This window comes from Microcebus murinus, chromosome 18 (genome assembly GCF_040939455.1).
Source record: "Microcebus murinus isolate Inina chromosome 18, M.murinus_Inina_mat1.0, whole genome shotgun sequence".
NCBI lineage: Eukaryota > Metazoa > Chordata > Mammalia > Primates > Cheirogaleidae > Microcebus > Microcebus murinus.
This window is the reverse complement of record NC_134121.1, coordinates 33,513,760-33,540,461: the sequence shown is the minus strand read 5'-3', so window position 1 is coordinate 33,540,461 and position 26,702 is coordinate 33,513,760. Positions and strand designations below refer to the sequence as shown.

Below are 26,702 nucleotides of genomic sequence, written 5' to 3'. Positions count from 1 at the left end.
TTCAAAACACAAAGTAGAACTCCTCTGAGTCAATTAAAATTAAGCATCTCCCAAGGATCCAAGGGGGAAAGTTGGCTCCTAGAAAAGGCAGCTCAAGGCAGGGGGTGGAATGATTTGGTCCATCACATGGGTATTTTCTCTCCCACTCCTTTTCTGTGGGTATAGTGGTCACAGGCAGCAGCAATTTTTTTTTCCGATACTGCTGTTTCTCCTAGTGACGCATGGGTGAGGCTAAAGGGGAGGGGGGCGTTGTTTCAACCTTCAGATGCATTTGAAGATTATCCTGATCTTCCAAATGTAAATCTTCCTGTTAACCTTTTCCCATGTGATATTAAGAACATTATAGCATAAACTAAACAGCTCAAAATATCAACAGGAATCTGGAGATATTTTTCTCTTGGGAAATTACAAAGTGAACAAACCCCTGAGGCCTGATGAGAGATTCAGTAAAATTCTTCATTTATAAATTATTTAAATTCTATTCAAACACAGTGAAAATAGATTCACTGAAACACATATATAGAGATATAGATATATATATTATATCTATATCTATATTTATATGGATAGTGATACATTGAAAATATGAAGCTAGATTTTAGAACAAATATGAATTATTATTCCTTTCTGTCTTGCCATGCCCCCTGCCTTTAAGAGAAAAGCAATAACTTTAAATCAATTATTCTTTCCTGAAATGTCATCTCCTCATAACGCCCTCAAAATCCACACCAACTCTTCTCTGCTGTTGTTGGCCTGACCCACAGAGACCAGGAGTTACAACATCCATTACAATGGCAAGAAAGCCAAGCTTCCTAAGCCAGCACTAATACTATGGGCAGCACTTTCATCAAAGAGTTCCTGGGTCAACCAGAGGGGAAACTCAAGGTTCTACCAGTGCTGGCCTGCCCAGTGGGGCCTCTAAGGGAAATGGAGGAGTACAACCAGGTTTATTAAAATAACAACTGGGCAAGGTGCCTACAATGGTTAATGGAGCATATGGCCTGGATCTGGGAATGGAAGCTGCACTTTGCGTTCTTTTCCAGGAAGAGAGGGAGTAGCAGTGGCTTAAGTCCTTGGAAATTCTCCTCAGTGCCCTGGCTGGCATCCTGGAGATTTTCCCAGACTGTTCTGGGAGGGATATCCCACTCTAAGCAATAGGTTCCACTAAGTCTTCTAATAAATAATACAACCGCCATGCAAGTCAAATATTTAGATTCCCACTAGAGAAGTGTTTCCCAAGTGTGGGTCCATGAACCAACAAGATAATATTTACCACTTCATACTGAAGCCCTTTTGCATCTCCTCCCTGGGTTACCACAGTTACAACAAGGTCTTCTCTTGATTTATCTCCTAATTCCCATGCTCTTAGGAACTATAGTAAATAAGTTATATCATTTACTAATTCACTGTTAAGTATAAGTTAGAAAATGCAGCACTGGACTAGATCACCACCAACAAAAGATATCATATAAGAAATTATTATTCTTCTTTATTATCAATAGCAATCTTACAGAAAAATCTTGAAGCGTATCTAATTACTGGTTTATATTTTAATGATCTTGATATGTTTTCCAGTTATTTTCTACTAAGAGTGAAAGGAATCTCAATAGTATTAGTATCTTCTGTTTGTAAGCCACTTAAAGTATTTTTAACAAACTAATTTAATCCTCATAGTACCTCTAGAAAATAAGCAATATAATTGCCTATGTGCTACAGATGAAGAAAGGTTCAGAGAGGCTAAGTGATTTGCTCAAAATCATATATACAGTAAGTAGCAAGACAGGACTTCAGCCCAGGTTTGTCTAACAATTGTTCTTTCTGCTACACCTGGGCTAACTTTTAAGTCAAATATCACCAAAGTTAAAGCAAAATGATTTGGGTGATTATTTTCAGGAATTTCTATGGTAGATTAAGTAAATTAGATCCTTTCAGGATGTTTTCAGTATTGTTTTTAACAGACAGTCAAATCTCACTACTCCCAGATTTCAATATGCTCCCAGTGTTTCAATTCCACTCAACATACTTTACTAAGAGCCTTCTATGTACCAGTTATAGCACAATGTGCTAAGAACATGATTAAGACACTGTCTAGCTGGGAGGTTCTCATGGTCTGCTCATGTTTCCATGTTCATATTAGATGATCCGGAAAATACAGAAGATTCTACACATCTGTTTGCTTGACTTGTTACTTAGTCCTGCAGTTCCCAACCCCTGGGCCACAGCCCAGTACTGGTCTGTGGCCTGTTAGGAACCCAGCACACATCACCGCCTGAGCTCCACCTCCCCCCTACCCCCACCACCACCACCCACCTCTGGTCTGTGGAAGAATTGTCTTCCACGAAACAGATCCCTGGTGCCAAAAAGGTTGGGGACTACTGCCTTAGTCCATTCCTTCAATGACTGATTTACTCAGTATTTACTAAGCAGAGATGAGTAAGACATAGTGTGCATGCTCTCTAAAGTTCACAGTCCAGTGAGGAAGACAAATATGAAAATGGATAATTTATAATAAAACTTAGTACATGCAGTAACATAGATATAAATAAAATGCTATAAGAGCCAAAAGAACTGAGCAACTAACCCTGCCTAGGGAAACCAGCACAGACTCTCCCCGAGAGACTGGCTCTCAAACTATGATGCTTCATTGAAATATCAAAATGTTAGCTACTTTAAAGCATATCTTCATATATTCCTTAGTCCCCTCCAAACAATAAATGCTCACTATTTGTATGCTAACAGAGCAAAGTACAAACTGCTTTTGCAATGTGCTTGACCTGACTATGGACTGAAAAGAGGAAGAAAGTATCACAAACTCCTCAGTGGTTGCTTCCAGTTATAGTCATTTTTACTATCCTTCCACTAGTGGGTTAATGGTGGCCTCCAAAAACATATGTCAATGTCCTAACCCTCATAACCTGTTAATGTGACCTTATTTGAAAAAAAGGGTAATTGCAGATATAATTAAGGATCTTAAGATAAGCTCATCCTGGATTATATGAGCGCGCCCTAAATCCAATGACTAGTCTCCTTATAAGAGATAGAAGAGAAGGCACAGACATAGAAGAGAGGCCATGGGAAGACAGAAGCAGAGATTAGAATGATGCACTCACAAGGAATGCTCACAGCCACCAGAAGCTGGAAGAGGCAAGAGAGTATTCTCCCCCTAGAACCTCCAGAGTGTGGCCCTGTTGACACCTTGATTTCAGACTCTGGCTTCCAGAGCTGTGAAAGAATAAATTTGTTGTTTTAAACTGCCCAGTGTGTGGTAATTTGTTAGAGCAGCCACAGGAGACTAATGCAAGATCTAATAGGTTTCCCTAGCAGTAGCAATGTCAAGAAGCCCTTACTAAGAGCTTAATTAATATAACTGTGTGGGTACCACAAAAAGTGAATTAGATGAACCAGGTCCCACCCCTCAGAAGCTTCCATGGAAAGGCTTATGGAAATGCTAGGTGGATGGCAATATAGCTGGTCTTTGGAGTAAGACAAATTTGCATTTGGCTGCCTATTCTGCCACTTATCAACTATATGAATTGGAAAATTTAATAAGGTTAAGCTTCAGTTTTCTCATCTGCAAAATGGGAATTTTTGTGAAGTGTTAAATGAAACAAAGCACTTAGAGCATTAGCATTATGGCTGGATCACAGTAAGCACTAAGTAAATATCAAATATTATTATTGCATATACTTATTTACATAAACATGTACATGCAAATAGCTGAATAGACAACACTGATCAGATAAATGGAGAAGGAAGTTCAACTAAAGTCAATTATGAATTCTTTGTATGAGTCCTATTTCAAGCCCAATTTCAAATCGCCAGTTAAATTTTCTTCTTCATCACTCCTAAGGAACCTATCCTTGCCATCATCAAAGACAACCAACAATCTTTTTTTTAAGTCCAATACTTTTTAATCTCAAAATATTAATGGGTACAAATGTTTTAGGTTTACACGGATCACTTTTGTAATGCGTGAGTCCTGGCTATAGGTGTGCCCATCACCCAAATACTGTTCATCGTACGCATTAGGTAGGTTTTTGCCTCTCTCCTATTTCCCCCTCCCCCCAGTTGATTTGCACTGAGTTTTATCCCCCTCTGTGCACATGTGTGCTCATTGGTTAGTTCCAATTTAATAGTGAGCACAGGTGACATTTGTTTTTCCATTCTTGAGATACTTCACTAAGGAGAATGGTCTCCGGTTCCATCCATATTATTGCAAAAGGTATTAATTCATATTTTTTATGGATGAGTAATACTCCATGGTATTCATACCACATTTTATTAATCCACTCATGAGTTGATGGGTACTAGGATTGTTTCCACATCTTTGCAATTGTGAATTGTGCTGCAATAAACATTTGAGTACAAGTGTCTTTTTGATAAGAAGTCTTTTCCTTTGGGTAAATACCAAGTAGTGGAATTGCTGGATCGAATGATAGGTCTCCTTTTAGTTCTGTGAAAAATCTTCATACTGTTTTCCACAAGGGTTGTACTAATTTGCAATCCCACCAACAGTGTATCAGCATTCCTTTCTTTCTGCATTCACACCAGCATTCGGACAACCAACAATCTTGAGATCCTCTAACCTACAGTGCCCTATTTTTCCCATTAAAGATGGAAGACTATATTGTCTGAAATTTTTAAAAATATCAGTCATTCAGCCCAAGTCTTTACCCATTTCTTTCCTTTTAGCTTGAAAATCTTTTTGTATTTGTCTTCTTCTCTAACCACTTGTCTCTGAGAACAAGTCTTTCCATCTTTCTCACTAAGGACTGATGCCAGCACCAGTACTTGCAATTAATTACCTCTCCTGGTTATATTCATAATCTCGCCACTCATATCTTTAACCATTCCCTCTCCAATAATTCCTTCTTCTCAATACCAATAAACATCTTCCTTCAACCTTGCTAACCAACCAGGCTCCCATTTCATCTTCCAGATGTTTTGGCCATCCCCTGTGCTCAACCTATCCCATATTAAATTTGCCATCCCTTCATCTGCCCAAACCAAATAAGGGTTGCAATTTAACTTTTCTGGTTTAATTTTCTGTCTTCCCAGGAACCACAGCTTGTAACCTATTAATAACTTTGGGGCCTATGCACTCGCTTCTCCCAATTGTCTGGAACACTCTTCCCTGCAACTTTTACTGGTTCCTACTGATCACTGAGTTCTCACCTAGATTCCCTGTTCTGCAGAGATCCCTTCCCTTGGCCACTTTATTGAAAGAATTTTCCCCTTAAGTCACTCTCTAGCTAAAATCCACTTTCATTTTCTTCATAGAACTTTGTACTATCATGAATTAATCTTAGGCATTTTCTCACTTGTTTGTCTAATCCAACCTCTATGAGCTGCTTGAAAGCAGAGATTTTCCCTAGCACAGAACACCAGCTCAGTAAACATATTTGAATTAATGACTTTGCTGAATTTCTACTTTTCTCCATACAACCCCAGCTCTTGCTTAGCCTCATAGTCTGAACAAGGTAAATACTTAGAGGAAACAAAGCTTGTACCACAGCTTCCTAGCTGGCCTCCCTGATATCTCTTCCTCATCAAGTTCATCTTACATCCAGCCTGCTACCTTACTATTTATATACTAAATCACAGCTCTCATCTTGTCAATTCTTCAAAATTCTTTAATATTCTTTAAATCCTGCCCACTGGCTACAAAATTAGGTACAAACTCCTTATCTAGACATTCAATACACTCCTCTGGTTATACTCTACCTTTTTTAAAAATTAAATGCTCTTTTAAAAAAGCATTTATTTTGAAATAATTACAGATATAGAAAAGAAATATAGAGGAAGTCCCATGCACTCTTCCCTCAGCCCCCCACTAATGTTACCATTTTACATAATCCTTGTGCAATATCAAAACCAAGAAGTTGGTACAATCCATAGAGCTTATCCAGATTTCTCCAGTTACACATAAAATCATCTGTCTGTGTGTGTGTGTACACACATGTACCTATACACACACATGGGCTTGCATGTACAAATCTATGCAATTTTATCATGTGTAGCCTTGGGTAACTACCACCATCAACAGGACACTCAAGTGTAACATCACCACAGAATTCCTGTTCCCCTTTTATAGCGTTACCTATCACCTCATCCCTACCCTTGGCAACTAATAACCTGTTCTTCATCTCTAAATTTATGTTATTTCACAAATGTTACGTACATGGGGTTCTTTCTTTTTATTGATGAGTCATATTTCATGGTATGGAATACAGTTTGTTTAACCATTCATACTCTGAAGGACATTTGAGTAGTTTCTATTAATGGTTTGAGGGTATTACCAATAAAGTTGATATGAATATTTTCATGTACAGGTCCTTGTATGAAAATAAGCCCTAATTTTTCTGGGATAAATTCCCAAGGGTGCAATTGTTGGCAACCTGCATTTGTAGCTTCATTTTACCAAAATTCCATTTCTGCTCCCCATATTCTAGTCAAACAGGACTGCTTGCACTGTTTTCCTCTTCCTCTCTGGTTTCTAATCCTCTTATTGTTTGCATGTTATTAAAAGATGCCTCAAGTCACTTTTTGAAAGTGGATGAAGAAATAAATTAATATAGAGAATAGAGATGAACAAATGGAGGTAAAAAACAAATATGAAATGATAGAGTATTTCATCAATCCTGTCCCAATAAATTGTAATCCCCCTTTCCTATATACTTGCATCTTATTTGGTAAACTTCTCTTATAAAACCTGTGTTCTGCCATAGTCTCATGAATGCATATTTGCTTTATACCTCCATTAAAATAGTAAACTCCCTAGATACAGATATAATTTCTTATTAATTTTATATCCACTCAATTACCAAGTACAGTGCTTCTGTCAAAGCAGGAACTCAAGCAATACAGAAAAGATTCATTGTGAATGAATGGATGAATTAAATATCTCTTCCCTAAAAGGGCTCATGCTCTAACCAGGAAACCATAATGTTATATTTACATAAGAAAGATAATTAATAATACAAATCTATACAGGCTAAGTACGAAAGCACAATGAGTGTTACAGCAGTACAAAGACGTGAGCAATCCCTTTTGGGACAGTTGGGAGATGCTTCCTAAAGGAGATTATGTTTGAGGAAAATGTGGAACAGACGAGAAGACATCAAAAAAGTAGGAGAGGGAATCCTTTTTGGTAGCCATTATTTAAAGAACAATATATAAATTGATTGCATCCTTTGTAACTGCTGGATAATATTCCACAATACAGATGTGCCATGATTTATTTAACCATTCTCCTACTGATGAGCATTTAGGATTAAGTTTAGATTCATGTTATAGAGAACCCAAATAAGAATCGTAAACACAAGGTATTTTCTTTCTTTCTTGTGTGAGAGAAGCTCAGAGGTAGACAATTCAGGGTTGGTATGTGAACTTTATGGTCTTTAGACATCAAGCTCTGTTTTTCAACACCAACATCCTAGCACATGGCTTCTATTTCCAAGGTTGTTGCATGACCCTATCCAACACATCCTGTCACAGGCAGATGGAAGAAAAGAACAATGAAATGGCCCATGTCCCAGCTAAGCCACCTTCCTTTAGGCAGACTTCCAGAAGTTTGATACAATACTTCCAGTTCCATCTCAGTGGCCAGAACTTAATTATATGGCCACAACTAGCTGCAAGGGAAGCTGGGAAAAAAAGTAGTATTTTATACGAGTATATCACTGTCCCAAACAAAATTAATATTTTGTAACTAAAAAAAGGATAACGGACATTGGGTAACAACCAGCAAAGAGAAGGAAAAACTGATACCTTGCCCTGCCAATTATGAGCAAGTATGCATGTCATCCTTGCTCATCCAGTCAGGAAAAAAAAAAGTGCTTTACACCCTGACTCTAAAATAAACAAGACAAAAAAACATTCCATCTAGCTCTAGTCCCTAAAATAGAAAAGACGATGATACTGACTCCCTACCAAAACAAACTTTATCCCTGAATTTTTTTTATCAGCAAGCTAGTCCTTCAGAATATGGACTCCCTTGCAGAACTCAGCAAGTAAATTATGTTTCATTTCTTAATGCTTCTGTGCCTCTGTCTTCCTTTCACAGCACTCTCAATAACAAGATAATTTCTAGTTTTTCACTATTATAAATCCTGCTGAAGTAAACAACTTGTAAATGCCTCCATGTGTACATGGTAACAATTTCTCAAACATAGATACCTTTCTCAAACATAAAGACCTTCCAGGACAGGTGATATGAATATTTTTAATATAGATAGACTACTAAACTGCTGTCCAAAGAACTGTTCCAGTTTATACTTTCCCCATCATTATGTCTCTGACTTCCCACACATCACCAACACATGAGATTATCACTCTTTTGTGTTTTCTAAATTTGATGGCCAAAAAATGCCTCATTGAAGTTTCAACTCCCATTTCCCTAATTACTGTCTAGGTTGAATATAATAATGTTTATTGGTCGTTTGAATTAATAAAGTGTTGGTTCTTACATTCTGCCCATTTGCATGGTCTCCTTACTGATTTCTAGAAGTTCTTTATATATCCAGGATATTAATCTTTAGTTATACATGTCATTATTATTTTCTTCCAATCTATCATTTACCTTTTTACTTTATGATATAATTTGTTTTATAAACTATTAAACTTTTACGTAGCCAAATATATCAGTCACTTTTATCACTTCTGGGGTTTTATCTTGCTTAAAAAGACCTTCCCACCCAAAAATTACAAACATATTGTCTTTTAATACTTTTAGGTTTGCTCATTATATTTAACTCATATGGAATTTATTTTTATATATGGTATGAGGTAGGACTTTCTCTAATTACTTTGCTAAAAGGATACCAATTATCCCACTATATACTGAATAATCCATTCACTCCTCTACTTTGAAATGTTATCTTTACCATATGTTAAATTATCACACAGAATTATCACACTGTTTCTGGACTTTATTTTTCTATCCTATACCTCCATCTGTCCATTTCTACACCAATACTGCAAAGTTTCAATAACCAAAGCACTATAATATTCTTTGATATCTGTTAATCAGGCTCCTCCCTATTATATTCTTAAAAAAAAAAAGTTGACTACTCTTCATTAATTTTCTCTTCCAGATTAATTTCAAAATTAATTTATTAAATTCCATTTAAAAATTCTGTTAAGATTTTTTTTACTGGGATTGCCTCAGTTTTACAGATTAGTAATTAGTTGTTCTTTTTAAGAGGACTTATATGTTTTCAAAAATTAACATGTATTTACCAAGTACCTGCTATGGGCTCAATTCTGTGGGAAAGTCAAAGGATTTTAGACAGTCCTTGCCCTACAGAAATGTACAACCTGATTGGGAAAAAATATATATAAACAACTAGCACATTAAATGACAAGTATCTATAGACTTAAACTTGTAGCTCTCTCATGGTCGTTACAGTGTGCACTTTGAGGCTTATTTCTGCCTAACTTTACTTCTATTTCTGCATTTTCTTTCAAACACCTGGTGCTGTGGTTAAGTATTTAGATACATTATTTTTCAGCCACCATAGGTAAGAAGTTCTATTATCAACCCCATTTTACAGATAAGTTAACTGAAGCACAAAAGAAGTTAAGTAACATTCCCAAAATCACAGAGCAAGTAGATGGAGGGCAACTAGGATTAGAAACCAACCGACTTTGGCCACCAAATCTGGCCAAAGACAGTCGTCTTCTTCTTTCACCCTTTTAAATTCCTGCTATTTTGTCAAGTGCAAAAATCATCTCCAAAATAAGAATAGAGAATGAATTAATAACATCCAGCTTTGTTTCCTGTTTTATCCTCTCTACAAAACCCAGCAAATAATAAAAGCGTGTGTAGAGAATAAGAGGATGTTCCCCACTGCTGTCAGGGTTGGACCTGTCGGAGTTCCTCTCTCTCGTTTCCCTTAAACTAAGATCAGAGCCCACTACATAGCTTGCGGAGCCCCGTGCAAAATGAAAATGTGAGGCCTCTTGTTCAAAATTATTAAGAATTTCAAGCGATGACAGTGGCGCATTAAAAGAAGTGTGGGGCCCTTCCAAGGGGGCGGGGAGGTACCTAATGTGCCCATACTACAACTGTGAAGCAAGTTCTGGCTAAGTGTTTATATTCTTCCTGACATCCGTTACTGACTTTGCAGATTCACAGCCCTGCTCTGATGAAGAAGCCTGCTCGGAAGTCTTCCTCCCCACAGACAGCGACTATGACTCCAGTGACGCCCTGAGTCCCCGAGACCTGGACCTAGTCTACCTGTCATCGCACGACATTGCCCAGCAGGCCTTAAGCGGCCTAAGCGGCAGCGCCCCCGACGTCCTCCAGGTGCACGACATGAAGACCACTGCGGGGCAGAGTCAGGATCCCCAGGGCCTGGTCCAGGGCCCAGATCCCGACCATGCGTGTTCCGAGTTCCTCCACAGCCTGACTCTCACGGGCTTTGCGCCCAAGAACCACGCCAAGATGGTGCCAGGCGCCCGGCCGCCGCTGGGCTTTCTGGGAAAGCGGAAGCCAGGCAAACACCAGCACTACGGGGGCTTCAGCCGCCACCATCGCTGGCTGCGCATGCGCAGCGAGACACAGTCACTGTCGCTCTCTGAGGGCATTTACACACAGCACCTGTCCGGGGCCTGCGGGCTCCCCCAGGAAGCCGGGGAGGCCGACCAGTCGGGACCCGCATTCGATGGGCCCCGGGGTCTGGCTCTGGCCCATGCCGCCAGCCTCCCTGAGGAGCAGAAGAGCAGCCGCCATGACGCCAGGCCTTCAGTCCACCGCATTTATGTTGAGCCCTACCCTGAGGACCTGGTGGCCCAGGACACGAAGCCATGGGCCGGCTTGAGCCCACCCCCTGGAGGCCACTCTAGTCTGCCCTGCCCCACAAGCCCCAAGATGAGCCGGGAGGGCCCTCCCACCTCCCCAGTGTCAGAAATACTCAGCAGCATGCTTTAGGGAGGCCCACCCTGGCTCTCCACTTTTGCACCCCTCCTCCTTGCATTTTCCATCACCCTACCCCCAGCTTGCCCCCTACATCCCTACCCATTTTCAAACGTTTTGAATGTTACACATCCAAAGGTTACAAATTTAAGACCCTCTTTTTTAGAGTAAAGTGAGGATGGAGGCCAGAGTTGCCAGTGTCATAACCAGACCAGCCTAGAAAGGGCATGGAGGAGGTTTTGTGTCAACATGGAGTGCGAGATACAATGATTCAAACTTGCCACCTTGGTGACACCTGTGGCTCAGGTAGGCCAGCTCAAAAAGACACCCTCTGTTCTGCAGCGGGTCTATAATCTCACTCTGGGTTTAGGACTCTTTCATGAATTTGTTTGATAAGGAGGAGTTCTATAGATGAAAATAAGATTAACATAGTTTTTCCTCCATTCCACACCTTTAGAAGAGTTTGATGGAAAACGATCCAGGTTGTGTCTCTAGGGCATGGAGTCAAGTGGACTTGTCCTGGGTTTCCTGTCAACTTAACCATGTTATTCCAAAGTACAAAGTTCTCAGGAATCACCAAGTCCAATTTATCCATCAGCACTTATCTGATTAAGTAGGCCTTGTACAGACCTTTTCTTTGCTTAGTGCTATATGGACACCACCAGAAACAAAAGCAAAGGACACTTTTCTAGCTCTGTCTTGCAAGGATAGAATAGGGCAGGAAGCAGCCCTTCCTATACACTCAGCTCCCATTCAAGCATGAAAATGAGCTTCATAAATTGTTCCAGGGTGCAAGGAAATGGCTGAGTTAAGTGAAAGCCTGAATTATAGACAAGACAAGGGGAGAGTGAGAAATATGAGCAAGAGTGTATTTCCTCTACAATTCTAAGACAAATCAAGTAAGTCCACAGGGGCTGTGTCTCTAAAAATCATAGTGGATCTGCTCCAGGTTCTTAGGTGGTGAAATTGTCATTAAACAAGAATGTGCCCTGCAGATATGGCCAGGCCTCACAGCCTCACAGGCACATCCACTCACCCCACATCCCAGGTTAAGGAACAGATTGTTCAGGGCTGGGATGTCTACCTTCCCCCTTTCAACCCATCCCTCCCGGTGTCAATTATGCCCCAAGATCATCCAGCCCATTGGCCTCAGGGAAAATCTCCTTAGAAGCCCCTGCCAGTGGTTCATTCCAAGGATATGTTCAAAAACACCTGGAAATCCTGCTTTGGTCTCATTGCCCCTTACCTGAATCTCTCACAAACAAGAAACTCAAAGATAAATCACACTGCATATTCAGAAAACTCATGAGTCTTCTCATCTCCTGGAGCCAAGACCCATTCAGTTCACTGACATTCTAAATGGTCCTTTTCTGCTTCACAGGCATTTCAGTTAAATATTGCTCTTTATGGCCTTATCCTTGTCCACACAGTTCTACTATTCCTCCTCATGGGAGTTCACACAAAGTCCCCTGTTCACAATGTTATTCTGATCCCTTCCATTTTTAAAACATTTGATTTGAACATAAATAATTACCCTACTGGAAAGGTACAGATTTGGCCCATGGCCTATGGTCATTAGGAAACTAAAGCCCAGAGTTCAGTCTTTATTTTTTTAAGAGATTTTATACTCAATGAACCCCCCCCCCAAGAATTTTGATCAGAATCACTACAGCTCCTTTTTCATGCCTGGGAGGATTTTAAAATGCAGTTTTCTTCTATCTAAGTGAATTCTATGTGTATGCAAAGAGTCAATGTTAGAACTAGAATGGACCATAAAATTTATATAAGTCCTTGGGTTTACAGATAGGTCAATTAAGGCCCAGAGAAGTTAAGTGACTTGTTCAAGTTTGCAGAGCTGATTTAGTCTCAGAGTTAGGGTCAGAATCCAGAGCTATTTCCTTTATAATAAATAGGCTGTTCAACTGGGAATTGGTACATATCCAGTCAACTCTTGATTGTCTACAGGCTACTAATCTATTTTGCAAATCACCTATCTCCTTCTAATTCCAAATTCAAGTCCTTTGCTAAACCTTTACCTAACAGGTTTCCAATATCACAAAACTCCTTGTTGCCAGGGAATACAAATTCCATGTCATAGATATCTAAGCTAAGTTAATTAATTAAAAAGCAAATTTGGGAGAAATGTCATTTAAAATTTATGCCTCCTAGTTATTAACAGGAATGACAGGTCATCTGCACTCAGTTCGTACTTATGTCTAATTATATCAATAAGATAGATTGTGTATGTTTTGAATGAGTTTATGAAATAAGATTCTGGAATTGTCAAGAACTAAGAAGCCAAGCAATTCTCTGATCCTGACCATGGTGATAACATGGGAGGAAGACTGTGACTGTGAACCAGATGGGAGCCATTCAACAAGCAGCAAAGGTAGAAACTGACCCACCCTTCTGATCTCTCATTGGTTCTGGTGTACTGGACCAAAACTGCATTAATTTAAAGCCCACTAATTTATACTGGAGACGGAATGTTATTTTTTCCTCTTCTATGAGGAAATGAGGCATGCCCATGAAATGAATAATGCACATTAGATTTCAATGGGCATACTTAAGCTGCTTAAAAATCTCTCAGCAATATTCCTATGGAAAAGTGGATATGTTATATCCTCGATAACTAGCTATTTGTTCAGATAGGTTCTCCTGTACCTGCACTTTGCAACACTTTGTGAGCCCAGTTTAAATTACTAATAATACATTCTTATGAGAGACAACCATATTCTCTAATTCCCAGTCCTATATTCATTCAGCCAGTCTTCTAATTGTAGATACTTTACAATGTCTGAGGACTTTTTGTTTGTTTTTGTTTTGTTTTATTTGGATATGATGAACTTTTGTCTTTCTATTCTTTTTGAGTCCAATCTGAGGTCTCAGGAGGAAACTTTCTTATCCCAGGTCTCCTTTTCCAGGGTTTTCCTAACATGCTTTACTCTCACTTGTAATATTCAGCTCTCATCATTTGTGAAAATCCTCAAAAATCATTGACTAAGGCCCTCCCGTATGTCTATCTCTATTCTAAGTCCCACAGAGGCCAAAGAATCATGGTAAAATACATTCCCAGGCCACAAGGAGCTGACTATCTTATCTAAGAATGTAGCCACACATTCACCATACATCTTCTCAGCAATGTCTCAGAAGAGGCACGAGTCTGTCTCCTCAGCCAGCCAGACCTAGTGCTTGTTGGGCTATACATCTTTGATTTTGCTCTTGCTGTATAGACTCATGAGGAAGGACAGCCTGGAAAATGCAAGCCATCCATGTATATGCTTGGCAACCATTTGCAAGGCTATCACATCCTTTTAATTGGTGAGCATACCTGAGAGACAGTAATTAAAAACATTCTTTCCACGGAATGAGCATTTCAAGAAGTGGATACTTAAAAATGAGATCCACTCCATTTTAACAACATTCACTAATGCTCGAAGCAATAATTACACTGGAGAAAATGGTTCCATTTGGTTTGAAAATTGAAGCCAGTTAGTAATAATATTTCACCAGTCCTCTTTCCTGAAGGATCCCAAAGCACTTTATGAAAAGCAATGACTGAAGCCTTGTTGTACTCCCCTAAAGAGACCTTGTCCAGTAGCCACCTGGCAAACTCCTACCCCATCCTTGCCAGGAGATCGTGCCAGACAAGTGGAAAAGAGGGCTGGCCTCTCATTCATTGTTATCCTGCCACACAAACGTGAACCCTGGTGAGTCTTGAGTTCTTCCCTTGAAGATAACTTTGTTAGATGGGGCATACCAGAAAATCCCAACTCCTCGGCCTCCTCTTGTTCTTCATCTTCCACTCAAGATGTACTCTTGGAGAATTGTAAACTCAAGCTGTTAAGAGGTCTGAGGTGCATTTAAATTCCACAGTTATGTTAACAGCACACAGAATCCAATGGCTTCTGAAAATGTATACATGTTAGGAAGATGACACTATTTTTCTATAGTTCTCTCAACCTTGTATGTAGCAGAGCTACATTCAAAGACAGCGTGCATCTCTTGGTATGTTTGCTTGTAAACTATAACATACCAGTAAGAGAGGGTACTTATAGATTAACAAGAGAACACTCTCAGAGAATTCCAAGCGCTACATTGTCACTTTTTAAAGTGAAAACATTTTTCCAGATGATTCAACGAAGCAAAGCTGGACTTTTTTTTTTTCCAAGATCATATCTTTAAGGAAATTTTTTAAGGACCTTTCTGGAAAGAAATGGTATCTCTTCATAGTAGGGTACACAAGGAAAAAACTGGTTTCTTTGCCAGTCACCTCTCATAAGATGTTCAAACACGTGGCTTATGACTGTTAAGCTAAACTTCAATGCGGCCTTACAAACAACAAGGGTAGTGTATTTGAAACCATGTTGTACAGCTTGGAAACTTATTCTAAGATCTTAATTCAGAGTTTTTCTGAGGTGTTGAACTTTGCCATTAGCAAAAAGTATTTTTAGAAAAATCCATTGACTGTTTATGAAGCACTGATTTTGCCATATTTCGGGTCTCTGGTTTTTCCACCGCATCTGCACACAGTAGTTATATTTGTTATTTCAATTATTTCTTCTGTTTCCATTAAAAATGAATTTGTAAAATGGTTATTCAAAAGAACAGTTGGTTTTGTTTAACAATAAGTGGACTGTGGAAAAATATTCTATTTTGATAAAGGAAGTAGGAGGTTTGTTGTTGTCATTATTTTAAATATTATCCTAGGGTCCTTCCCCTCCAGATACGGTCCTTTTTTTATTATTATTTTAGCAAAAGCCAATATTTAACCTAGTGGCAAAGCTTATGAAGCTATTGGTTAATGCTCTTTGCTTCTCTTCCTTTAGTCTGTGACATGAAAGTATGAATATATTTTTACAGTATTCATCATCTAGTAACTGATTTTCAAAATCCAAGTCTGGTAAATTGTAAATCACTCTGAGTTGCTGTGTTGCCCCTTGCCTTGTGACAAATCAGATGTTTGGATATATTCCACATATGTTGCCACAAGCATCAGTTTTATGTTTGTGATGTGATGGAAAAAAATTAAAGAATGTGTGTGTGCATGTATGTATGTGTGTGTGCATATATGTATGTGTGTGTGTATGTATGTGGTGATGGAGAGATGTTTCATAGAAAAAGTAATTTAAGTGACATTCTATTAGGCAGTATTTAATTGCTTCCTGCCCTATATGTACATAGTAACCTAGCTGATTATTGGTTGTTACTTGTTCAAAATTTATTGTATCTTGTTGCTATGTATGCAACTTGAGTGTAAAAGTTTAGACTTCAGTATGTTATCTGCACAATTTTGTGTGCTTTAACCCCCTGTAAATATGCAAATGAATCATGTATGGTGTGTTAAATATGACTTCCAATCTTGAAACAATAATATTTTGTAGTATATACATTTGGAAACTATTTGAACATTTTAAATGGATATTGTAAAGGGCCAGTACCCTCAATCAAAAACAGCACTGGTAAAATGCATGTTTCTTCAATCTACCAATTTATAAGAAGAGGTCAGGGATTAACAAGAATTAAGATAATTTTTCTAATGGCAAGTATTTTTGGTAATTTCCTACCTGCTTAATTGTATTTTCAAGAAAAATTGTCAGCAGAAGAAATCTTAGCTATCAGAGGGAATGACTTTGTTTCATAAGCATTAATTATACTTTGTATCTCACCTGATATTTTGTTGATATCTGTTAAATAATTCAAGGGTGAAGAAGTCAAAAATATTTTTGATTCTTCATAAAACATTTTGCTGTTTCAAGGATAGTTTCCAAGCCCTTTGTCTTCAGTGTGGAAAAATGTCAATTAAATAATAAACTAATGGAGTTCTTAGTACTTGGCTTACCTAATGCTTTTTCCATGTTTCAGTAAAGACAAAATTTTTTCAACCTGAGCTTTTAAAAATCTTCTCACTAAAATTTTGGAACAGTTATCATTTGGGGCATTGTTTTGATAATTATCAGCAAAATCTGACCAGTTGGCTCTTGATTAATGAATAGCATTTGGGTTACTTCTCTTTCATAACCTGTCATTGCCAAGTATTGAATACAGCAACAGGATGCTATGGCAAATACTCTCACTCAATTGCATCCAGGAGCTCGGCCATCTTAATATTGCTGCTTCCTCCACTGCATGGCATCTTTAAGTATCTTCAGTGCATTTCTGCATGTGCTGTCCTATCTCAACTTCTCCATCCCTTCTATTTCTGCACCCATGAAACTCCTTCTGCACCCACTCCCTCTGGCTGAGATATGAGATTTCTTCTGTGTTTAAGAAGACCACAAAGATATCATTTCCATACCAGGAACCTGCACAAAGATTCTCCCAAATTCCCAAGGACAGGAAATGTGCTGCTTTGGACCATGTATTTGTCTTATGCTGTTTTACAGAATTCTTTTAAACACACACACACACACACACACACACACACACACACACACACACACACAAATTCAACTCTTTCTTGGCATGTTTGTGGTCAGCTTTCCTGACAGCCTCCGAGGGCTGTTTTGTTGTCCTGGCCAAATGTGCTGTTTTCCCTATGTAAATTGTCATCTTTCTAAGCAAACCATTACTTTCTTTTCCTAATTCTTTCTCTAAATAAAAGTTTACCTTCTTTTTCAAACCAAACAGATGACATTGTTCTTTAATATCCCCTGTCTTCTATGAACACTCTTGGGAGGCATTAGGGGAGGGACAGAATGGGATCAAGGGTAAGAGGAGGCCTTTCAAATTTAACCTGCTGAGTAGGAAGTATACCTTCACTGAATGTTGAGCACTTTTGATAAGTTATGCCAAGCAATATGCAATATTTCTACCTGTCAACAAGAAATAATTCCTTCTTCTCCATAATAAAAATAATCATTTTAGGGAATTAGGCAAGTTTAAAACAAAGAGCTTCTTATCAATTTAGAGTGACTACTGAGCAGGAGAAAAAAACTCATATAAGGAAATACTCTTGCCCAATATCGTCACAATGTCAAGTTGGATCTTTGCAATAATTTTTTGCAAATGCATTTCCTCTTCAGGTAGCATATGGCATTCTCACCCTTATGTAATGCTCCTTGTAGGGGCCTGTCCTGTCAATCTTTGCATTAAATTATTTTGCCAAAGAAGAGACTGGTGTTAGATATGGATTAGAGGAAGTTAGGCACCGGGTGTGTATTAGACCAGGTCAGATGCTCTAAGTCAAATGCAAATGCCTACTCTCTTGGCCACCATCTCCCCAGCACGTCATATAGCTCGTGACACAAAGACACGTTAAGTGAGTGATAAACTGATAACCGCCAGATATTGTGGAGAGAGCACTTAAAATCAGGTTACATCCCCTAAATTGCTTAATTTCTCCCTAAAGAATGTACTCGAAGACCTTTTCAGATGCCGACCAGCCTGAAGCTCTCTAAAATGGCTTAGACTGGGCAGGGTGGCTCATGCCTGCAATCCCAGCACTTTGGGAAGCCAAGGTAGAAGGATAGCTTGAGGCCAAAAGTTAAAGACAAGCCTGGGTAACATAGCAAAACCCTATCCCTACCAAAATAATAATTATAATAAAATGGCTCAGATGAAGCTCAGTTTGTCCAAAAGGGTGCCTTGAAAGTATTTTTTTCAGGACTTCCTGGAAAGTCCACCACCCACCCCACACACCATCTCTACAGTACTTTGATTAGGGTTGGCCCCTAGATGAAAGCCAAGGGTCCGGGGAGAAACATGCCCTTTCTCGTGGTGCAGGGTGCACTTCCAGATGGCCAGCAGTTACCTGAGTGTCATGACATCTTGCCCAATGATTGGGCACCACTGAGTGTGACACGCAGATCACCCATCCAAGCTATATCCTCTAAGTACCTAGAAAACCTGCAAAACTCTTCCAGTGCCCAATAAGGCCACTTTCGCCCATACCATTTTCTTAATCAAGCTTTTGATAACTGCAATCTCCTATATGTTTATACAACACTTTCCCAAGCACCGTCCTATTTGACCTTGACAAACAGCCCCGTGAGGTTATCAGGCAAGGCCTTTTATCTCCGATTTACAGTAAGGCTCAGTAAAGTGAAAACTGGGGCCCAGGACTTCTGACTTTCCAGTGTGCCGTGTGCCATGGAATTAGGTCCTTTGAGAAAGGAAGAAAATTGGCCACTGGAGGCACTCTCTGTGGAACAGTCACCCTGCATAGATTGACATGAAGGGGACATTCACACAGAGAGAGAGAGAGAGATAATGATTGCAAATGAAGCCAAACAAGACAACCAAGCACCTAGACCTTTCCCACCAGCCCCAGGTTCTAGCTCAGGATTAGGCACTCCGTGACTGCAAGCAAGATACTTCCCCTCTCTGAACTTACAGATAAAGACATCTATAAAATGTGTAACCTCTTTTTCAGCTTTGTAATTCCACCAATATAAAATACTCACATTGAGTACCTATGAGGGATGAGTAGGGATTCTCAGAATGTTTTAATTTTGTTGATATGTTTTGTGCTGTTGTAGTTCTTGTAGGGGAACATAGGTTGTGGAAGATAAGTAGGTGACATTGAATCTCTTGTAAAGAATTAACTGTGAGAAATCCATGCTCAGCAACCCTTCCCCGTATTTTCCTCGGGCACAGAAAAATTCCTCATTGTGGAAAGATTTAAATCAGTCTTCTGCCTCACCTGACTCCAGTCTCTCCCAGAAAACAATTCCACCTAGTTCAGTACCCCTGTCCTGCAACCAAAGTCGATGTGGTCTGGAATATTCCTTGGACTTTCCCCAGCATCTCACTTGACACCAGCACCATCCATCAGCTGTTCTCTTAGATTTCCCCTGATCACCGCCATAAGATATCTTCCCTGGAGTGTCCCAGAAAGGGTCAGAGCATTGCACAACTCCAGGGGGTGCTATTATTAAGTGTGGAATGTGCTCTATTAGCCATTTCCCAGAACCCAGGCGTGAAGCAAGCAGGCCCTTTGCCAGACAGCAAGGCTGAAATGGCATCTCCTTTGGGGTGGAAGAAAAGGGGAGAGACTGGCATGGAACAGAGCACAGGGCTCCTCTTCCTCGTCCCTCAGTGGGCCTGCTGGGAGGCACAACATTAGACACACGACTGACTCTTCCAAGTCGCGGCCATCTTGAGCACCAGCTTGGAGGATGCCTGGGCCATTTTGGCTGGGCCAGAGTCGAGTGCCAGGCATTGTTCTCCCTCTGCCCTCGGCAGACCCTGTGAAGTCAGGACAGCATCATTCTCTGACAAACATTCAGTACATTTCCTTGGGTCCCAGGAGGCCTGATATTGAAATGTTTTCCTCTCCATAGTTATATTTTCCTTGGTTGAACAAGTTTTGTTTTGGAAGTTGCTACCCTGTCGAGGTAATGAGTCAGTTTGGGAGGCCGGTGCAGAGGGGAAAATGCACATCATTGGCAGAGGCCAGAAAGATGGGGGTGAGAGAAGGTGGGAGATTCCCAGTGGGAGAGAAAGGTCCACACCCTCTGCCACCTCTCTCTCTCCCTACCAGCTGGGGGCTTCCTCACTGGAGCCAGTAGCCAGGCCCAACGGCTGCCTTAGGACTTAGTCCTGGGAGAGGATGGGTAGGCAGGAAAGGAGCCAAGATTTATGGGTCACCTTTTGAATGCCATTAAATCTTCTACTTTCTACTTTTTGTGAAAGTTGGTAGCATTATTAGCCATATTTTACAGATTGGGAAACTGAGGCTCATAGGAAGGGGAAATTGCACGTCCCCTATCACATAACCAGCACTTGGCAGAGCGAAGACTGAAGTTCAAGTTCAATTATAGAAGCCCAATGCCTGTCATGTATCCTCTGCAAGACTCATTGCTACCCAGAAAAACAGACCCAAGAGACTTGGGGGAGGGAATAAGAAGACCCAGTTGGAGGGACAGCTGAAATTATCTGACTTTTGGCAGGGAAAGTACTGTTGGTGGAAGCAGAAGAGGTTTATGGACTTAGGCCACCCTTTTCTTGCCCCTCCATCCCATCCTTTCCTCCCCTCAATTTTTGCATTCTATACATTTTCTTCACATGGAGAGAAAAATCATGGAGATACAAAAAACACACATAAGCACACAAACACACACAGATCCCTCACTCACATGCAACACAAATACGCACGTCCACACAAGCAACAGAGGCACACACATCTGGAGGTAAATCTCACGATTCAAGGGTTGGCCTCACGCCAACACGGAGCCCCTGAGTAGCCCACTGAGGAGCCTGGTCTGCCTCACTTTGGGAGGTCAAATCCATGAAAGAGCCCTAGTAGTTTAAAAAAGAGAAAGGGAGAAAGAAGGAACACCAGCACCTCTCATGATGGGAGGTCAGAGCGAATGAAACCAGGAGAAGGGGGTGTGGGGGCGGGGTGAGAGCTGGGGGGGGTGGGGAGCCTGGGGCTGGCAGCTGAATTCCTATCCTGGCTCAGCTCCAAAAGATTAAAATAGAGCTCTTAGAGTGTCCCCTCCACAGACCAGCCTGCCAGGGGCCAGACAATACGTGGGTTTGTGCTCCAGCACAGGCCTCCAGAGAGGTGATGTTTTTACCCGGACAGCTAAAGGCACAGAGGCAGGTCTAAGCAATTCCAAGGCTCCTTGGCCCGCAGTCCCAGAACAGGCCACAGCAGAGGGAGAGCTGCCGGCTGCGAGGACGCATACAGATCTGCTCTTTTCTCTTCTCACCCCAGGGCAGGCTGCTGTCCTCACACTTCTTCATTTTACCTACCCCAAAATGCCCAACTGGCAGGGCTATGTGGCTCAGGGTATTAGCGGATTCGTTATACTTTAATTGGGAAAATAAAATAAATAAAAAAATAAGCTCAGCATGCCTGTAAACAGGCATTCCTCCCAATGAGGGATGGACAGGGTGTCCCTCCAGATTATCTGAAATACTCAGATGAGTACAAACGCTTCATTTTCTCTAACCAAGGGACACAGCTTCCCCAGAAGGAAGCCCCACTGGCCACTTGAGGTTACATCTGCTTCCTTGGAATTCCTGAGGATTTCAGGCAGCTGGGACTCAAGTCCAACATCTCAGACCACTTGCTAATAAAAAAGGATGAAGACAAGAATCCATCAACTAAGTGCACCAGCTCTGGAGTTTGCCAGACATAGGTTCTACTTAATAACTATCACTTAATAACTTTTTGAACATGGGCAAGTTACTTACCTGTCTGAGACTTAGGTTGTTTATTTCTAACAGCACCTAATTATGGTCTTAAGGGTTAAAATGAGAATAATGCATAAAAAGTGGTCAAACCAAGGCCTGGAATGTCACTAGCAAATGTTAGCCAGTAACAAAAAGTATTCCCTCCTACCAGGTCCCCCATAACTAGGGAGAAAATATACTATAATTTGTCATCCAAATGCAAATACTTTTGATGATGAGAGTAGGCACTAATTGAACAGGATCCTGGGACACAGGCTTACCAAGAACTACCTGGGAAAACTGGGACATATACTTCCCTTGTCTGTAACCTTTTGAAGTATTCATATTTAACATTCCATCAAGGAAAGCCCTTTTAAAATGGCCCTAAACTTTAGTCTATAAGATAAAGCCCATTGGCAGTCACAGCTTTCTACGGTATATCATGATATCTATATGTAAAATTTTAGTTTAACATACAATCCTAGATTTAAAAGTCATACGTTGTAGGCAAGTGATAGAAGGTCAGTCAGAAATCATACTATGCATGGAGAACTGAAAATGGAGGAAATTCTACCAGTCATCTTCATTTTTTCTTTTCCATTAATTGAGAAAAGTAGCTATTATTCAATTTTAATGGAAAAACCCCTCCTTTCCTCTCAAAGAATATTAATATTCTATGAAAGCAAAGTTAAAGGATCAAGACTAGCCTCCAGGGAAGTGAGAGATGGAGGGCAACTCTCATGGTCATGACATATTTTCTTTAAAGAGTTTTAGCCATTCAGGTATGAAGATGGAGACATAAGATGGTCAACTCTCCAACAAGCGTAAGATTGAGCATACTGGACTTTCAGTTTTAACACCAATACAGTCATGGGCACACCAATGCATTGGTTGCCTTAATGCAAGAAGAAAACACCCGAAAAGTGTCCAAGGGCTTCTCACCGCAAGACTGCTGCCAGCAGCCTCAGCTTATGAGAAATAATCTTTAGACCAATTACCAAAACCAAGCAGCTCCCCAAAAGAAACTAATCTGGGTCAGACAGGTGACATATCGGCCCTCAAATGCAGAAAATGCTTGAGCAGTCTTTAAATATACTCTTCATCATAAGCCTCTAGTTCCTTGCACTCCACCCAGCCAGCCCCTCTGTGATCCCTGGGTACCACTGCAATTTGCCCTCCTGGGTTTCTGGAAGTCTCATCCAACATAGGGTCTTGGTGGCCTCTTTCTGACTTTGTGTTTTTGTTTGTTTGTTTGCTTGTTGAAAAACAATACCTTCCTCAAACGTGTTTTTGCTTGCATTAAATAAATTTAAAACACATGGGGTCGGCTGTATGGTTTACAATGTAATCTGTTTTTTAATTCTCACAACACGTAAGGCAGGCAGTGTGATGGTGCCCATTTTTCTTATGAAGATATCAACTCTAAGAGCATATAGCCAGTAGGTATAAAAACCAGGAAGGTCAGACCCAGGTCTTCTGACTTTAAATCGTTTGCTCTCTCTATTGTACCATACCTTGGTATTGAAATCCATTGATTTTATTTAATGTGGAATGATATTTATTATAGATATGCTTAGTCCTTGTATTTCAGCTAAGTCATTTAAGACACACACACACACATACACATATATATACACAATCACCAACACACATAGACCAGTCTCAAAACTGGGTCCATTTAAGTTAACCCACCCTGCAGCCTCACCCAAACAGCAAGCAGATGCATTTTCCTGAATTTTTCCTCAACCAAATCATCACTTTGGGAAATCACCCACTGCATAACAACATAGAATAATGGCTTAGAGAGTTAGGAGAGAAGGGAGAGAAGACCGTACGTTATTATACCATTAACCAAAATAAAAGAATGTAAAACGTGCTACCAAGTAAAACCAAAATCCTGCTTTAGGAAATCTATCTAATAGAGATAAAAACATCAGTAGACAAAGATAATTTGTACAGCATGCTTATTGTACGGTTGCTGGTTGTGACAAAACTAACTGGAGACAACCTGAGTGTTATGAGAGGAACAGTTGGACCAATTCTGCTGCATTATATTATAACAAATGACTAAAAACCATTTATATTGATCTGGAAAGACAGCCTTGATGGGTTATGAGGAAGAAAGAAAAAAAAGGAGGGTCAAAGGGCACAATGTATCCTATGATCCAGCCTGCTAGAAGTATTATAATTGTCTTAAATCCTATTAAATTATGCATACACGTGTGTCGTATATACACACATAGAAATAAATATGAAAAGAAACATAAGCTGTTAACTTCAGAGTTTGGGCCAGGAAAAGGAAAGAGAAAATTATTAACATTTTTACACAATTCTGAATTATTTGACTTTTTTAAAAAGCACATATTATTTCTGTAACTTAAAACAGTAATAAAGTAGAACAAGATGAAAATAAACTAAGCCCAGAATTTGGCCACATCTGATTTGAGCAAAGAAAACTCAGATCCCTCCTCTTAACATCTTTGGGCTCATCCAAATGAACTCTCCTAACTGACCCCAGACATTGACATCTGTATGGGACTCATCCCTTCCTTACTCCTTACATTAGCTTTTTAAATGGACACCTCTGCTGGATGTTAAGATTTGGGTTGAGACCCATCCTCCCCAGTCCCACTTCTCCCTCCACCCACTCACCCCAAAAAAGACCTTGGTGCCTGCTAAAAAGGCTAAGAATAAATCCTTTCCACTCCAGTTATTCTGCCAATACCTCATCCTCCCCACTCTTTTCTCCCTAACCTCCAGATGTTGGACTCTGGAAATGGGTACTTGTGGGAGGCGGTGGAACCTCCCCTTCTGTCTAAAGGTCTTTACCAAGAGAGAGGGCCACATCTGTTGAGGATGGCTTGGATTTCAGTGCAGTTAGAACAAGTTAGTTACGGGTGGTTTGTCATTTTTGGAGTGCTGATTGCACGCAGAGCCCCGTGAGAGGGAAGGGCAGGGAATTGGGAGCCCTGGTGGCAAAACAAACATGCATAGATGAAATGAGTTGGTTGCTTGAAGAAATAATATTTAATCAATGATTTGTATGGGCAACTCCTAGATGACATTTTTGGACCGTATAAATCTGAGAGAGATAGCTTATGCTAGAAGATAGACTTATGATTCAAAATGGTCTTGACCAGCAGATATTGTTTAGTAGAGATTAAAGAAAAGTTTCATATTTAGATTTTTTAAAATGTAAGAACAAAATGGGAGAATCTTAGCTGGGCATAGGATTAGGGAAAAAAATGATGTATCCATTTTAGTTAATAAACTCAAATTGACTAACAGAATTAAAGCTGCCTTTAAAAAGTACATAAATGCAGTCTCTAGGTATTTCAACAGAAATAGGTCCAATCATATTGTCAGTCATTTGTTCATTCTCTCAATAGCAAACATTAGTTGAGTACCTACTAAATGCCAGGCCCAGTGCTTAGCACATGTCAATGAAATCTAACAATTATATAGTAGTCTATATTCACAGTTCGAGTCTTCTATTCAATCCAGGGTACCATGTTGTAGCTTCATTGTCATACTGGCAAAGATAATAGAGAGACATATGCCAAGTCATGCATAAAAATAGTCAAAGGAATTGCAGATGTTTAGCCAGAGGTGTTAAGATATAATAACTGCAGTAAAATATCTGGAGGACTACTGTGAGAATGGCCAAATAGACTTATTTTTATCTAGCACCATTCAGGAGAACTATGAATATGGTAGCTTAAAAATAGGTCCAGAAATTCTTTGATTCTCCTCCCTTCAAAAGATGGAGGCTAATTGCCTAATTCCCAACCACTTGAATGTGGGCTGAACTTAGTGACATGCTTTTATTGATTAGAATGTGCCAAAAGTGATGATGTGTGACTCCCAAAACTAGATCACAGAAGGCGTTTCAGATTTCTCCCGGTTCCTTCCCTTGGATCACTTTCTCTTGGGGAAACCAGTGGCCATGTCGTGAGAATACTCAAGCCGTATTCTCTGTGGAGAGACCCACCTGGTAAGGAATGGAGGCTTCCTGCCAACAACCAGTCATGAACCAAGGCCTTCTGCCAGCAGCCGTGCCAGTGAACCATTTTGGAAGCTGATCTTCCAACCCCCAGTCAAGCCTCAGACGACTGTAGCCCTGACTGACTTCCCAACTGCAAGTTCATGAGCTACTCTAAGCCCAAACCACCCAGCTAAGTTGCCTCTGAATTCCTGACCCTCAGAAACTGTGACATAATAATGTTTGTTGTTTTTAAGGTGCTATATTTGGAGGATAATTTGTTACTCGGCGATAGATAAGTAATTCAGTGACCAAAAAGATAAATCTAGTAAGTAGATGAATTTAACCTTACCAGAAAAGAATTCAAATGGTAACCATTGTCCAAGAGTAGAATGGTACCTACTGAATGATACTGAAGCAGTGTGAAGATCCCTGTGTTCAACGAAAACTAGGACCACCAGGTCTCAGTAAAGGTGATGTCTACACTGGGTACCTGAGGATGAGCTTAGAACCCAAATTCTTCATTTTTCATCTCATCCGTCACATCCTAACAAGCAACCATTGATTCCCTAATCTTCAGTCCTCTCCCTGGTTATGAAAATAAGGTCACCTTCATAGTAAGGCATAGACAACCATGAGATGATTTTCCTCTGGGTCTTATTTGGGTCCAGATTGGCT

General features: G+C 40.1%; 1 protein-coding gene and 1 long non-coding RNA gene across 2 annotated transcripts in view; one reads left to right on the top strand and one right to left on the bottom strand.

The window, feature by feature from the left end:
• Positions 1-10,433, bottom strand: part of LOC105857491 (uncharacterized) — a 90,954-nt gene extending 80,521 nt beyond the window's left edge. The window contains exon 1 of the long non-coding RNA XR_012913067.1: positions 10,241-10,433. This is a non-coding gene — a long non-coding RNA (uncharacterized LOC105857491). The remainder of the gene's footprint in view (positions 1-10,240) is intronic.
• Positions 1-13,101, top strand: part of ANKFN1 (ankyrin repeat and fibronectin type III domain containing 1) — a 268,470-nt gene extending 255,369 nt beyond the window's left edge. Inside the window, exon 20 of the mRNA XM_012736042.3 lies at positions 10,131-13,101. Within this exon, the coding sequence (XP_012591496.2) occupies positions 10,131-10,933 (803 nt within the window). The 3' untranslated portion in view covers positions 10,934-13,101. The remainder of the gene's footprint in view (positions 1-10,130) is intronic.
• The last annotated feature ends 13,601 nt before the right edge of the window (positions 13,102-26,702 follow it).